This window comes from Muscardinus avellanarius, assembly GCF_963383645.1.
Source record: "Muscardinus avellanarius genome assembly, chromosome: 12".
Classification (NCBI taxonomy): Eukaryota; Metazoa; Chordata; class Mammalia; order Rodentia; family Gliridae; genus Muscardinus; species Muscardinus avellanarius.
Genome location: NC_137798.1, coordinates 107,338,698 through 107,353,434, shown reverse-complemented (window position 1 = coordinate 107,353,434; position 14,737 = coordinate 107,338,698). Strand labels below are relative to the sequence as shown.

At 52.9% G+C, this 14,737-nt stretch overlaps 1 protein-coding gene across 2 annotated transcripts in view; it reads left to right on the top strand.

Moving 5' to 3' along the window:
- Nucleotides 1-1,877: 1,877 nt before the first annotated feature.
- Nucleotides 1,878-14,737, top strand: part of BRF1 (BRF1 general transcription factor IIIB subunit) — a gene marked incomplete at both ends in the record, with an annotated part of 71,846 nt that continues 58,986 nt past the window's right edge. The window contains 2 exons of one of the 2 annotated variants that reach the window (XM_080706803.1): nucleotides 1,878-2,061; nucleotides 11,442-11,522. In XM_080706803.1, the coding sequence (XP_080562929.1) occupies nucleotides 1,878-2,061; nucleotides 11,442-11,522 (265 nt within the window). The remainder of the gene's footprint in view (nucleotides 2,062-11,441; nucleotides 11,523-14,737) is intronic. The other variant, XM_080706804.1, reaches the window with a different exon arrangement.

Below are 14,737 nucleotides of genomic sequence, written 5' to 3'. Positions count from 1 at the left end.
ATTTACGACGTCGCTTCCAACTAGGAACGGACATTTTTCTGATTTAGTTTGAGCTCCCAAAAATGTGGTCTTCCCCCAGGGATGATGGCCCAGGTGTTGCCGAAACTGTGAGGGCATCTGCAGACACCGCACCTGCAGGTAAGGACCTCTCGCTGGCGCAGGTCTCACGCTGGGCAGGGCCATCGGGAGGAGCCAGTCACTGTCAGAAAGTGGGGAACCCTGGGGGGAACCCACATCTCAGAGCTGGTGGGGAAAGGGGCGGTGCGGCGGGCTCTTCACCTTTGACCTGGGCGGGCTGCTCCTAGAGAGGCAGCCAGGCCCCGCCCCTACCGCCTGGCCCCGCCCCTCTCCTCACCCCGTCCCCAGCAGCCCTGCCTCTGTCCCGCCCTGCGCTCCTGCTTCCCAGACCCCGCCCACAGCCGCTTCTGGTGCCGCTGGTCACTCTCAGGGTGTCGGTGCGGCTCACCGTTCCTATCCCGTCCCAAGTCGCCTTGGTCCCGCCCACCGTACCCCAGAACTCCGACCCCAGCTCCAGGCAGAGCTCACCGCCCATCCTATCTACCACCCCCGGGCCCCGCCCCCAGAGCCTGGTCTCTCTCTGGGTCGCGCTCACTGCCTGGGTGCCATCTACCAGTCCCGCAGGTCCGGCTCACAGCCCCAGGTCGCGCTCACAGCCTCGGCCCCGCCCACCGCGGCCTCAGGCCCCGCCCACAGCCCCCGGTGCCCTCGGAGGCTGCCCTCACGGCCCCGTCCATCACTCCCAGGCCTCGCCCACCTCTCGCTGCTTCCCAGGTTCCGCCCACAGCCCCTGGTTCCCTCAGAGGCCGCCCTCACCGCCCCGTCCATCACTCCAGGCCCCGCCCTCACCTCCGGCACCGGCCGCAGCCTCAATCCGGCCGCCGGCGGAGCTCCGCGCTCTCCGCCCCGTCCTTCACGCCTAGGCCCCGCCCTCAATCGGGGCCCGCCCACCTCTTGTCGCTCCCCAGGCCCCGCCCACAGCCCCTGCTTCCGTCAGCGATCGCCCTCACCGCCCCGTCCATCGCTCCCACGCCCCGCCTTCACCTCCGGTCCCGCCCCCGTCTCGCGCTTCCCCCAGGCCCCGCCCACAGCCTCAGTCCGGCCGCCGGCGGAGCTCGCGCTCGCCGCCCCGTCCATCACTCCCAGACCCCGCCCTCAATAGGCCCCGCCCACCCACCGGCGCTCCCCAGGCCCCGCCCACAGCCCCTGCTTCCGTCAGAGGCCGCCCTCACCGCCCCGTCCATCACTCCCAGACCCCGCCCTCAATAGGCCCCGCCCACCCACCGGCGCTCCCAGGCCCCGCCCACAGCCCCTGCTTCCGTCAGAGGCCGCCCTCACCGCCCCGTCCATCACTCCCAGACCCCGCCCTCAATAGGCCCCGCCCACCCACCGGCGCTCCCAGGCCCCGCCCACAGCCCCTGCTTCCGTCAGAGGCCGCCCTCACCGCCCCGTCCATCACTCCCAGACCCCGCCCTCAATAGGCCCCGCCCACCCACCGGCGCTCCCAGGCCCCGCCCACAGCCCCTGCTTCCGTCAGAGGCCGCCCTCACCGCCCCGTCCATCACTCCAGGCCCCGCCCTCACCTCCGGCCCCGCCCACGGCCTCGGTCCGGCCGCCGGCGGAGCTCGCGCTCGCCGCCCCCCGCGGCCCGCCCCGCTGCTGCCGCGTCGCCCGGAGGCTCGGAGGCTCGCTCGCTGCCGTTCCGAGGTCCGGCGCCGCTTCTGGCTCGCAGGTCGCCGGTTCGAGTCCTCGCGGCCCGGACGCGGCCGTTGTGCGCGGCCGCCGGCGCGCGTGGCGAATCTGCCGCGGCGAATCGGCGGCGCGGCCCGGCGGGAGCGCGGGCTCCGGGCGGCCCCACCATGACGGGCCGCGTGTGCCGCGGCTGCGGCGGCACGGACATCGAGCTGGACGCGGCGCGCGGCGACGCCGTGTGCACGGGCTGCGGCTCGGTGCTCGAGGACAACATCATCGTGTCCGAGGTGCAGTTCGTGGAGAACAGCGGCGGCGGCTCGTCGGCCGTGGGCCAGTTCGTGTCGCTGGACGGTGCGTGCCGCGCGGTGGACACGCCGCCCGTCGTGTGGCCCAGCCTCCCGAGCCCTGCGCGGTGGCCCCCTTTTTGCTTGGCTCGTTTCCTTGTGTTGAGAGCCCTGTTTGCGTTTTATTTACACGTTTTCCATTATATATGTGATCCTTAGAAGTTATTCATTTTGATGAAAGGTCTTAGGTCCTTTCTTTCTTCTTTTTTCTCTTTCTTGTCTTCTTTCTTCCCTTTCTTTTCATTCTTCTTTCTTTTCTTTCTCTTCTTTCCTTTCTTTTCTTTCTTTCCTTTCTTCTTTTTTTCCTTTCTTTTCTTCCTTTCCTTCTTTCCTTTCTTCTTTCTGTCTTCCCTTTTCATTCTTTCTTTCTTCTTTCTTTCCTTTCTTTTCTTCCTTTCCTTCTTTCCTTTCTTCCCTCTTTTCATTCTTTTTTCCTTCCTTCCTTCCTTCCTTCACCCGAGGCTGCGGTGAACCTGCGATCCTCCCGGGGTCACAAGCGTGCGCCGCCACTACCGGCCTAAGTTTTATTTGGGAAGAGTCCTAGTTGCCGAGACTGGCCAGGACTGTGATCCTCCTGTCTCAGCCTCCCAAGTGTGATTCCATTTTGAGGTACGTTGTGTAGATGTGTCGATAGAGGTTCATTCTCCGCGCCTCGGCTTTCTTGCCCTTTCTCCTCTGACTTACCCTTGCTCCCTCGCCAGAGATCGCTGGGCTCTGTCTGTGCGGGTCTCTTTCTGGGCTCGCTCTTCTATTTCTCTTGTCACCACCATGTTGTTTGTAGTTTCTCAAAATCAGGTACTGTGTTGCCCTCCAACTTTGATTTTTCTTTTCAAAGATGTCATGGAGCCGGACGTGGTGGCGCGCGCTTGTAATCCCAGCATTCAGGAGGCTGAGACGGGAGGATCACGGTTCGCGGACAGCCTCAGCTACTTAGCGAGACCCTGTTTCAAAATAAAGAATAAAAAATAGGGCAGGGGTGTAGCTTGGAGGTCAAATGCCCTGGGTTCCACCCCCAGACCCGCAAAAAAAAAAAAAAAAAAAAGTCATGGCTTTTGCAGTCCCTTCCCCTTTCCTTTAATGTAGAGTAAGTTTGTGTTTATCTGCTTTTTTAGTGAAGTAACATGAAATCTCTTGATAAGCTGAGCGTGGTGGTGCACGCTTTTTACCCCAATATTTGGGAGGCTGTGATAGGATTGCGGTTCTTGGACACCTTCATCTACTTAATGAGGCCTTTTCCAACTCAGTGAGATCATGTTTCAAAATAAAGAATAATAAATAGGTCTGGGGCTGTAGCTTGGAGGTAGAATGCCCCTGGGTTCCATTGCCAGTATGGCAAAAAAGAAAAGTCAGTTTATAATTGTTTACAGTTTATAATTATTTACTAAATAACTAATAATATTATTTTTTTTTGGTACCAGGGATTGTGGTACACAGGCATTCTTCCTCCAACCTATACCCCTAGTCTCTTATTTATTGTTTTGAAACAGGATCTCTCTAGGTTGCTGAGAGTTTTGCTAAGTTGCTGAGGTTGGTCTTAAATCTGCGATCTTTCTGTCTCAGCCTCTCACACGATAATATTTAGAAATGTGGTTGAGATAGTATTTAGAAATATGGTCAATTAATCTTTTTTTCCTTCCTTTCTTCCTTCTTTCTGTGCTAGGGATCAAACCCAGGGTCTCTTGCATGCTGGGTCAGATTCTTCCACTGAGCCATATCCCACCTCAGTCTGGTAATACAGTTGACTTCTGTATGTTGGCTTGTTTCCTAGAATTTAACGAAACCTGCTTGTTCTATTGGTTTCTAATAGATCCCCTGAGATTTTCTTTCGTTCTTTTTTATGGTACTAGGGATTGATTGAACCCAGGGACATTCTACCTCTGAGCTATACCCCCTGCCCTGTTTTGTTCTTTATTTATTTGTGGTGCTAGGGATTGAACCCAGAGGCATTCTACTACCAGGCTACACCCCCAGCCCGATTTTTAATTTTTTTTTTTTTTGTAACGGGTCTCACTAAGTTGTGGAAGGCCTCACTAAGTAGCTGAGGCATCTGCAAACCTGGATCCTCCTGTCTCAGCTTCCCAAATGCTGGGATTACAAGCGTGGGCCAACACACCCAGCTTATTCTTTATTTTGAAACAGGGTTTCACTAAGTTGTGGAGGACATCACAAGTCGCTGAGGCTGCCCTTGAACTAGTGATCCTCCTGTCTCAGCCTCCCAAATATTAGGATTACAAGCATGCGTCACCACGCCTGGCTTATTCTTTATTTTTAAAAAGTCTCACTAAGTTGAGGGGGGGCACTCACTGAGTAGCTGAGGCTGGCTGCATACCTGTGATCCTCCTGTCTCAGCCTCCCAAATACTGGAATTACAAACATGTGCCACCATGCCCGGCTTAGGATTTTCACCAAAGACAGTCATATTTCCTATAAATATAGATTTTTATTTCTTTCTTTTGTTGCTCTTTTTCGCCTTAGGAGAGACATTTTTCATTGTTCCTGATTTTAGGGAGCATTCGATTTAGATGCTCCCTATGTTAGCTATAAGTTTTTTTTTCCAGTTCTAGGGATGGAACCCAGGGGCATTCTACCTCCGAGCTACACCCCCAGCCCTAATTTTTGTTTTTTATTTTGAAATAGGGTTTCACTGAGTTGCAGAGGGCCTCACTAAGTAACTGAGGCTGGCCGCGAACCTGGATCTTCCTGTCTCGGCCTCCTGAATGCTGGGATTACAAGTGTGTGCCACCACGCCCAGCTAGCTATAGGTTTTTGGTACCTGCATTTTATCAATAAAGTTGAGGAAATTCCCTTTCTATTCTTGCCCTGTGTGTGTGTGTGTGTGTGTGTGTGTGTGTGTGTGTGTATTCCTGGGGATTGAACCTAGGGGTGTTCTATCTCCAAGCTATACTCCCAACCCTATTTTATTTTTTTATTTGGAAACAGGGTCTCATTAAGTTGCTGAAAGCCTTGCTAAATTGCTGAGGTTGGCTTTGAACTTTTGATCCTCTTGTCTCATCCTCCCAAGTGCTTGGATTACAGGTGTGTGCTACCAGGCCTGGTGTGCTGATTTTTTTTTTTTTTTTTTTGTAGTACTGGGGATCGAACCCAGCTGTATTCTACCTCCAAGCTATACTCGCAGCCTTATTTTATTTTTATTTTGTAACGGGGTCTTGCTAGGTTGTTGAGAGTCTCACTACTTGACGAAGCTGCTCTTGAACCTGCCATCTTCCTGTCTCAGCCTCCCAAGTACTGGGATTACAGGACTGCTGGTGCCTGGCTGATTTCTGAACACTGAAGCTGTCCTGGGTGAACTCACTTGGTTGCAGGGTAGTCTTTGTATGTGCTGGATTATGTTTCCTAGTATTTGGCTGAGGATTTTTGTCTCTGTCCATGTGGTATGTCGATGTGTAGTTTTCCTTGATGTCTCTGTCTACCTTCCGTATCAAAGTAATGCCCCTCATGGAATGAGTAAACCCCTCTGCTTTGCTTTCCAGAGGGTGTACAAGTGGTGTTATTTTCGTTTAGAATGCTTAGAAGAATCCATCGGTGTAACCTTCTGGGCCTGAAGCTATCATCAGAAGGTTTTAGCTTTGGGTTCTGCTTCAATAGTGGAGGTTGTAGTGTGTTTCAGACTGTCTCTGTGGGCTGGACTTGGTAGTTGGGTTCTGAGGAGTTGGTTCGTTGGATCTGACGTTGAGTCACTGACATAGAGTTGGTGGCACCCCATGTCTGGGAGTTGGCAGGACCTGTAGTGGCATCCATTTTCCTCACCCGTTTTGGTGTTTTGGGCTTTCTTTTTCCCTCTTTCTTGCCAGAAGTTTATTGGGTTGTCGGTCCTTCCGTCTGGGCTGGGTTTGTGTTTTCCCTCTGCTCTTCCCTCCCCACAGTCTGTTGCACTCATCACACATGCCTTTGGTCTTCGAGGATGACTTCCCAGGAGTGTCTTCCAGACTTCTGGGACAGCAGCTCTGTGGCGTCTAGTCTGCAACCTTGTCAGAGTTGCCAAGACATTGATGCCTGTGGGGCGATAACAACAGTAATAAAAATGGGTCATCATGGTAGCAGACGCATAGGGCTTTCTGTGGGGAGGCACTGTGCTAGGCAGGCCCCATGGCCTGGTGGCAGCGCACAGTCCTTCCTGTGCCCCGGGGTGTTGGGGAAGGTGGTAAGGAGCAGGTGTGGGTGAGTTCCCACCCACACTGGGAAGTCTGTCACAGAGGCCTTGAGCAGAAGCTCAAATGGGCTCTTAGGTGGCACCAAGATGCCGCTCTAGGGAGAGGCAGCCTTGGCAACCATTGGGGCCCTTGGGAGGGCTCTCGGGGCCATGGGTTCTCGGCTCCTGGGGAGGGGGCAGTCCTTGGGTGGGAGGACATCAGCTGCACAGAGCTCTTTCCCATCAGTGCAATCACACAGCCACAGAAACTGGGGACTGGGTTTCTCACGCTTGAGCAGGTCCCCAGTGCCTCTTGCTTGGCTTTGCATCCTCTAGCTCCATCCTGAAAGTTGACCTTTCTCCTGAGTGGCTGTTTCCTAGGTCCCAAGGCCACTGTCTCTGTTCTTGCATATTGAGAACTAACCTGGACACTTAGCAGTCTATCCTTGAATACGTAACTAAGACATCAAGGTAGGGTGGCTAGGGGCCTGAGCCATACCTGTGCTCTGGTGTCCAGGTTCTTTCTGAGCATAGTGTGTAGAGGGAATGGATGGGTCTGAAGACTGGGTTAGAGCGGCCACATGCAGGATGATGGGCAGGCTGGGGTGGATGGGCCTTGGCCAAGCTGTACCACTCCACAGGGGACTGTGTAAGCATTGTGGAGGCCAAGCAGGGCTTCCTGAGGCCTGCCTCTGGGAGTGGGGTGCAGCCTGTTCCCATAGCCCTCCCTCCACAGGCGCTGCTTGGTCCCTCCTGAGGACATGAGGGTGCCTCACACTGAGGGACCTCCCTCCTCAGGCACCTGTGCCTCCTGCCTCCACAGGGTCCCTTCCCTTTGTGCTGGGAGCAGCAAGCCTCAGCAGAACAAGTGGCTGGGGTGGGAGCATTTCCTGTGGTGCCTGCCTCCCTGTCCCTCCCTCTCTCCCTCCTCCCTCCCTTCATCTCTCTCTTCCTTCCCTTCCCTCCCCCCTCTCTGTCTTCTCTCTCTCTCTCTCTCTCTCTCTCTCTCTCTCTCTCTCTCTCTCTCTCTCTCTCTCTCTCTCTTGTGGTACTGGGAATTGAACCTAGGGGCATTCATCCTCTGAACAAGGGCATTCTACCTCTGGGCTACACCCTTAGCCCTACTTATTATTTATTTACAGTACTGGGGATGGTACCCAGGGGCATTCTACCTCGAGCTACACCCTCAGCCCTATTTTGTTAGGCTTTTTATTTTTGAAACAGGGTTTCACTGAGTTGCAAAAAGGGCTTCACTAAGTAGCTGAGGCTGTCTGCGAACTGCGATCCTCCGGTCTCAGCCTCCCAAATGCTGGGATTATAAGCGTATGCCACCATGCCCAGCTCCAGTGCTGGTGTTTTTAACTGAGACCCCCTTCATGTGGGATGCTCTGTCCCCCTTTGCTGGGATTGGGAAAAGCATGCTGCCCCTGCCCTGAAGGAGGTATCCAGGGTGTGGTGCTGCTTCTGCTTGCTGGGGTGCTCTCTGACCTGAAGAAAGGTACAACCACCCAGTCCCCATGTGCTTGGCCACCTGGCAGGGGCCTGGTCCCTACGTTGGAAGTCTCAGGGTCTCAGTTTCTAGGCCCCTCTAGAAACCTCACCATGTCCTGGCCCAGTGTTCCTGCTCTTAGGAAGTGCTGCCTGAATTCTGCCTTGGAAGCGCCAGTGCGACCACTAGTTCAGAGTGGAGCTTGCCACACCACACTCCCTGTCATCCACGGTCCACGAGTTGCTGAGGTTGGCCTTACACCCTGATCTTTCTGTCTCAGCTGCCCAAGTACTGGGGTTACAGGTGTGCGCCACCATGCTGGCTCATTAAATTAATATACAATCCATAAAAAATTGTGCTCATGTTGGCAGAGCCCTGAGTGGAATGGAGGACAGTATGTGGGCCTTTCTGGGCACCGATGCTCTGGGCTCCTGTTCTCTTTCAGGTGCAGGGTGTGGCTGCCAGCCAGTGACATGCCTCTGCTGGCCTGTGCTGTGTCAGTCCTCAGTACCTCTGCTTTACAGGCTCTCCTCTGGATGGGGGTCCCAGGCTCTTCCCGTGTCCACGAGGAGGCACTCTTGGCCAAGCCACTCGGACTATTTCTAGCCTGAATTTTTGTTTGTTTTGTTATAGAAAATACCGTGGCTTTTTTCAGTACTGGGAGTTGAACCCAGGGGCATTCTACTACTTCTGAGGTACACCCCTAGCTCTATTTTTTATTCCTTATACTGGGATTACAAGCATGTGCTACCATGCCCAGCTGCCATTTTTTATTCTTCATTCGGAAACAGGGTCTCACTAAGTTGCGGAGGGCCACACTAAGCTGAGGCTTGCCCATACCTGCGATCCTCGTCTCAGCCTCCCGAATGTTGGCATTACAAGCGTGCACCATCACACCTCATTCCTCAGTTTTATTTATTTGGAAATAGGTTCTCACTAGGTTGCTGAGAGCCTCACGAAATTGCTGAGGCTGCTTTTGAATCTGCCATCCTCCAGTCTCAGCCTCCCAAGTACTAGGATTACAAGTGTGTGCCACCATGCCTGGCTTCAAATGTAAAAATTCTAAAGTTTAGCCGGGCGTGGTGGCGCATGCTTGTAATCCCCGCGCTTGGGAGGCTGAGACAGGAGGAATCACGCAGGTTCGAAGCAGCCTCAGCAGGCTTAAGAGACCCTGTTTCCAAATAAAATATAAAATAGGTCTGGGAGTGTAGCCCGGAGGTGGAAGGCCCCTGGGTTCTATCCCCAGTACCACAAAAAAAAAAAAAAAAAAAAAAAATTAAAGCTTAAAAAGACCACCACCCACAAGAAAAAGAAAGGTAGGAAATGAAGACAAAGACCTATGTTGTGTTCCACAAAACCAGAGCTAATATCTTGGTGTTTGAAGCCCCTGGTCCACGTGGGAGAGGTTGCATAGCCAAGCAGGTCTCCCTGGCCTGCGGTGTACCTCCCCCACACTGTCCCCCTGGGGTCCTGTGTCAGCAGGCTCCCCAATGCCTCTGCTTGGCCCTCCTAGCGCCCACCCACACCGTGGCTCCCTCCCAACTTCCTGAAGGCCCCTGGATGTGTGGCAGTGTGTCACCGCAGTGTCAGGAGACTAACGCACAGCCCTTGGCGTGGCAACCAGAGTGTCTCGAGGCTCTGCTCCTTGGCGAGGCATGGTGCTGTGCCAGAGGGCTGGTGCTGGTTCTTGGTGCCGGTCTCCACTGAAGCAGGCTGGCCCTGGGCCACGCTGAGCGCCAGGAGTGCAGATGAATGCTGGGCCACCTCTAGGTCTCGGCAGCTTCACTGCTGATGGGCAGTGCAGAGTGCCACCTGCTAGGCAGGCGCCGCGCTCCAGGCCCACTCACTGCCTAGCGGAGCTCCCTGTGGCCAGCGCTGCTCAGGCCTGCGTGAGCTCTTTCCCAGTTTTCTTGGCTGCTCTGGTTCCTTTTTGCTTTCAAATGAACACTTTAGAGTTATCTTGCTGCTTATTTATTTATTTATTTATTTTTGCGGGTCTGGGGATGGAACCCAGGTGCATTCGACCTCCAAACTACACCCCCTGCCCTGTTTCCTTCCTTCCTTCCTTCCTTCCTTCCTTCCTTCCTTCCTTCCTTCCTTCCTCTCTCTCTTGCTCCCTCTTTCTTTCTTTTTATCTTTTGGTGGTACTGGGGTTCCTGGAAGCCCTTCTACCTCCGGGCTACACTCCCAGACCTATTTTATATTTTTATTTGGAAACAGGGTCTCTTAAGCCAGCGTGGCTGGCTTCGAACCAACGCGATCCTCCTGTCTCTGCCTCCCAAGTGCGGGGATTACAAGTGTGCACCACCATGCCCTGCTATTCTTTATTATTTTTATTTTTTGGTGGTACTGGGGTTCCTGGAAGCCCTTCTACCTCCGGGCTACACTCCCAGACCTATTTTTACATTTTTATTTGGAAACAGGGTCTCCTAAGCCAGCGCGCGTGGCTGGCTTCGAACCTGCGCGATCCTCCTGTCTCTGCCTCCCGAATGCTGGGATTACAAGTACACGCCACCACGCCTGACTATTCTTTATTTTGAAACCGGGTCTCACTAAGTTGCAGAGGGCCTCACTAAGTAGCTGAGGCTGTCCGCGAACTGTGATCCTCCAGTCTCAGCCTCCAGAACGCTGGGATTACAAGTGTGCCCACCACGCCCGGCTATCTCGCTGCTTTCTAAAGGATCTGTTGGTATTTACTTGGGAGTCAGTGTTATTCATAGGTAAGCTAGAGGCTGTGTTCTGTGCGGATTGTGCTGGCAGCTGTCCCAAGAGTGGCGCCAAGGTCTCTGTTGGTGCAGATGACCAGCTTCCCCCAGAGAACCTAGCCTTTAGTGACGGGCTTCCCTGGACCCTGCCACTTCAGCGTTTCTGTTTTCTCCTTGCCTGTGTCTCTGATGGGGCCTGCATGCTCAGCTTCCCCACCTGGCTGAGCTTGTGTGCCCCTAAGCACAGAAGCTGCAAGTCTTTGTATCGTATAAGTCTGCATCAAAGATGCACTGGCCGCCGAGGCTGGCACCTGCAGGATGGGAAGAGCACTCCAGCCTGGCTGCCTGTGCTCACGTTCCCTGGCTTCTTGCCGCAGCAGGCGCCTATCCGAAGCTCCGGCTTTCACAGTGGGGTTATGGTCTGATGACCATACACAAGCACACTGGATGTTCCTAGGGTAGTCGGCCCCCGACTCGACAGGGCAGAACACAGAGGGATAGCTTGGGCTTGCTCTCAGTTGCCCTTGCCACACCATGTGCCAGTGCTCTTCCAGGCTGCTGCATCTACGGGAGGGTGGCACATGAGTGGATGGAGGCTCTGCAGTTCCGTGGCCACGTAGAACAGATAGATCCCTGCTCTCCAGGAGCTTGTGGGAGCAGGGAGTCACTCTGCAAGTGTGACATCTGTGGGGGGCTGGCCTGGGTACGGCGGAGGGCAGTGGGGAGGGACGTGACGGCCAGCCTTGCCGGGTGGGCACATCTTGCTGCAGGTGGGAGGCAGTGCTGTGCTCTCACCCAGCCCTCCGTACAGTGTTCTCTAGGGATTTACAGTGTTAGGAATACGGGTGAAACATGTAAACAGGCGTGTCCACCCTGGGCCTGCAGGTGGAGGGCACCCTGTCAGCGAGGCGGGGGACAAGGGCTTCTCCACTTGGCTTGCTGCCTTCCCTGCAGTGTAGCCCCGGGAGGTAGTTACATACAGTGAAGGGCTGTGCAGCTGTCTCCACCAGGCTCTGGCTAACCTGTCTCTTCTGTGTTTCCAGGTGCTGGCAAGACCCCAACCCTGGGAGGTGGCTTCCATGTGAATCTGGGGAAGGAGTCGAGAGCGCAGACCCTGCAAAATGGTATTACTCACTGGGGATGCCGGCAACTGCGGGTAGGGTGAGGAGTTGGGGTTGTGATGTGGGGTGCAGGCTGGAGGAGAACAGAGTACAGTCTCAGGTCCACAGTCTTTGTCCACCTGAGGTGGGATGCCTCCCGCTGACAGCCCATCACCTGCGTCGTTTTCTCCTTGGTGCACTGTGGAGGCTGTGGCTCTCACAGACCTATCCCCCTCCTGCTGCCCCAGGTGGTGGTTGGCCAGCCAGCGCCTCTCAGGCCTGCAGGACCGGCCCATGTCAGCCACTGGCCAGGGCATGTGTGCTCGGTCACTATTCACGGCAGAGTGCCTCTTTGACTTTCCCTTGGGCTGTTTTGCTCTTTTCTTACTGGCTTTGGGCTGGACTCTTCTGCGGCAGAGGCTGGTTCTGTGTGCTTTCAGCCTTTTGAAATGCTTCAAGGCTTGGTTTGTGGCCCAGCTAACGGGCAGTTTTGGTAGAAGTGTGGGCGCTTGAGTACGTTTCCTACCATCAGTAGGCACAGTGCTTGGTGCGTACTCTTGTGAACACTGGTTCTGTTCCTTCCTGTCACTGAGAGGGCATGAAGAGCCTTACCACTCTGGGGCTGTCTGCTTATACTTATAGTGTGGTGGGTTTTTTTTGTGATACTAGGGATAGAACCTACCTCTGAGCTCCACCCCACCCCCAGCCCTATTTTTTATTCTTTATTTTGACACAGGGTCTTGCTGAGTTGTAGAGGGTCTCACTAAGTAGTAGCTAAGGCAGTCCGCAATCGTGACCGCTCCTCCTGTCTCAGCCTCCTGAATGCTGGGGACTTTATAAACTTGGTGCACAGGCCTTTGGAACCCTGCAGTGCTGGGCAGCAGTGTAGCCTCCTCACCCGCCTGGGTGTGGCCGGCTCTCTCTACCGGCTTCTCTGGTCTGTGTCTAGCTTATTGCCATTTCTTTTTTTTTTTTTTTTTTTTTTTGTGGTACTGGGGTTCCTGGAAGCCCTTCTACTTCCGGGCTACACTCCCAGACCTATTTTTACATTTTTATTTGGAAACAGGGTCTCCTAAGCCAGCGCAGCTGGCTTCGAACCTGCGCGATCCTCCTGTCTCTGCCTCCCAAGCGCGGGGATTACAAGCAAGCGTGCGCCACCACGCCCGGCATAGCTAATTGCCATTTCATTCCCAGTAGTGACTATGCCTTTACCAAAACCTACAGCATGTCTAAGAGAGTTGGTTTTTAAGAGTCGGGCTTCCGTGACTTAGGAAGCTCTTACCTGCCCTGTGACGAAGCTTTCTTGTGCTTCACTGTTTAGGTTTCAGGCTGGGGTGTAGCTCAGTGATCGAGTGCTTGCCTTGCAAGTTCAAGCCTCTGAGCTCGAGTCCCAGCCCTGCACACAGGCAAAGATGCTTTATTGTTTTAAATTTCACATTTGGGTTTCTGATGGACCTTGGACCGTTTTTTTTCCATGTGTGCTATAAAGTAGGGGTTGAAGTTGACATTCTTCAACATGGATATTCAGTTTCTCCAGCATCATTTTCAGCAAGACTACGATGTAACTTCTCCTTCTAGTTGCTTTGGCTCCTGGTATTGAGTCCAGTGACCCTGTGTAGGAGTCTGTTTTCAGATGCTGGTGTGACCTTGCAGGCAGGGTCTGTCATTGCCAGTGTCCTAAGGCCTCTGCAAATTGTCTAGGTTATTGTGCCTGAGAGGGTCCTAAAACCTGGTAGAAAATGTTCCCCAAGTTTCTGCTGTTCTTTGACCTTGTCTTGGGTATTTGACTGTTTGCATTTTATTTATTTATTTATTTTGGTGGTACTGGAGGTGGAACCCAGAGGCTTTCTACCTCCGGGTTATATTCCCAGACCTATTTTATATTTTATTTGGAATCAGGGTCTCACTAAGTTGCGAAGAGCCTAAGTAGCTGAGGCTGGACTATTTGCATTTTAAAATCAGATTGCTGATTTCCAAAGGAAATCTGCCCAGATTTTTTTCCCCCCCATACTGGGGATGGAACCCAGGGGAATTCTACCTCCAAGCTACACTCCCAGCCCTATTTTTTATTCTTTTTTTTTTTGAAACAGGGTCTCACTGAGTTGCAAAGGGCCTCACTAAGTAGCTGGGGCTGTCTGTGAACCTTGATCCTCCTGTCTCGGCCTTCCAAATGCTGGGGTTACAAGCGTGCGCCACTATGCCCAGCTTTGCCCAGATTTTTGTTGAAATTTTATTGACTTTGTTGATCAAATTGTGGAGAATTGCTTCGTTGACCTATGGAATCTAATAATATTTAGATTCTCTTCTACGTTAACAATTATGTGGTCTGTGAGTAGACATTATTATTTCTTCCTTTACTTGTTTGCTGTGCCTTGTTATAGCTTTTATTACCTTGTCTCTAGATTCTCCAGAACAGTTGAACAGAAGTGAAGAGATGGCAGTTTTGTCTCATGCTTGACTTCAGTTGAAAATGTCCAGTATTTTGTTGTTAGGAACAATGTTATTAAGCATTTTGTCATGTGCTTCTCTGGATCTACTGAAATGGCTATGTGGCTTTTCTATTTATTTGCTAATGTGATGCATTCCGTTGATTTTTGTGGATATTGAAGTCACCTTCACTTTTCTTTCTTTCTTTCTTTCTTTCTTTCTTTCTTTCTTTCTTTCTTTCTTTCTTTCTTTTTCTTCTTGGTACTAGGGATTGAACCCAGGGCCATTCTTCCTCTGAGCTATATCTTCAGGCCCTTTTTTTGTTTTGAAACAAGGGCTCGCTAGGTTGCTAAGATACACGCTACTTGCTGAGGCTGACCTCAAGCCTGTGATCCTCCTGTCCCAGCCTCTCAAGTAATGAGATTATAAGTGTGTGCCGCTGCATCTGGCTGAAGTCACTTTCACTTCTGGCAAACCCCACTGGGCCATCGTGCATCATTTGAGGAGGGAAGCCAGGGCTTTACGCATCCAGGCAAGTGCTCTTCCACTCAGCCACACCCCAGCCTGATGCTTCATCTTTATATTGAGTTTGAGTTTCCATCTTTTATTTAGGGCTTTGGGGGACTAAGGTCATGAAAGATACTGGCCTGTATTTTTTTCCTCCTAATATCTTGTCAGATTTTAGTCATCAGGATTATGCTGATTATAACATAAGTTGAGGGATTGTGTCTTTGTTTTGTTGCTTTCTGTCTCTCACTATTTGGGATTAAGGCCAGGGGCATTCTACCTCTGAGCTATACACCCAGCCCTAT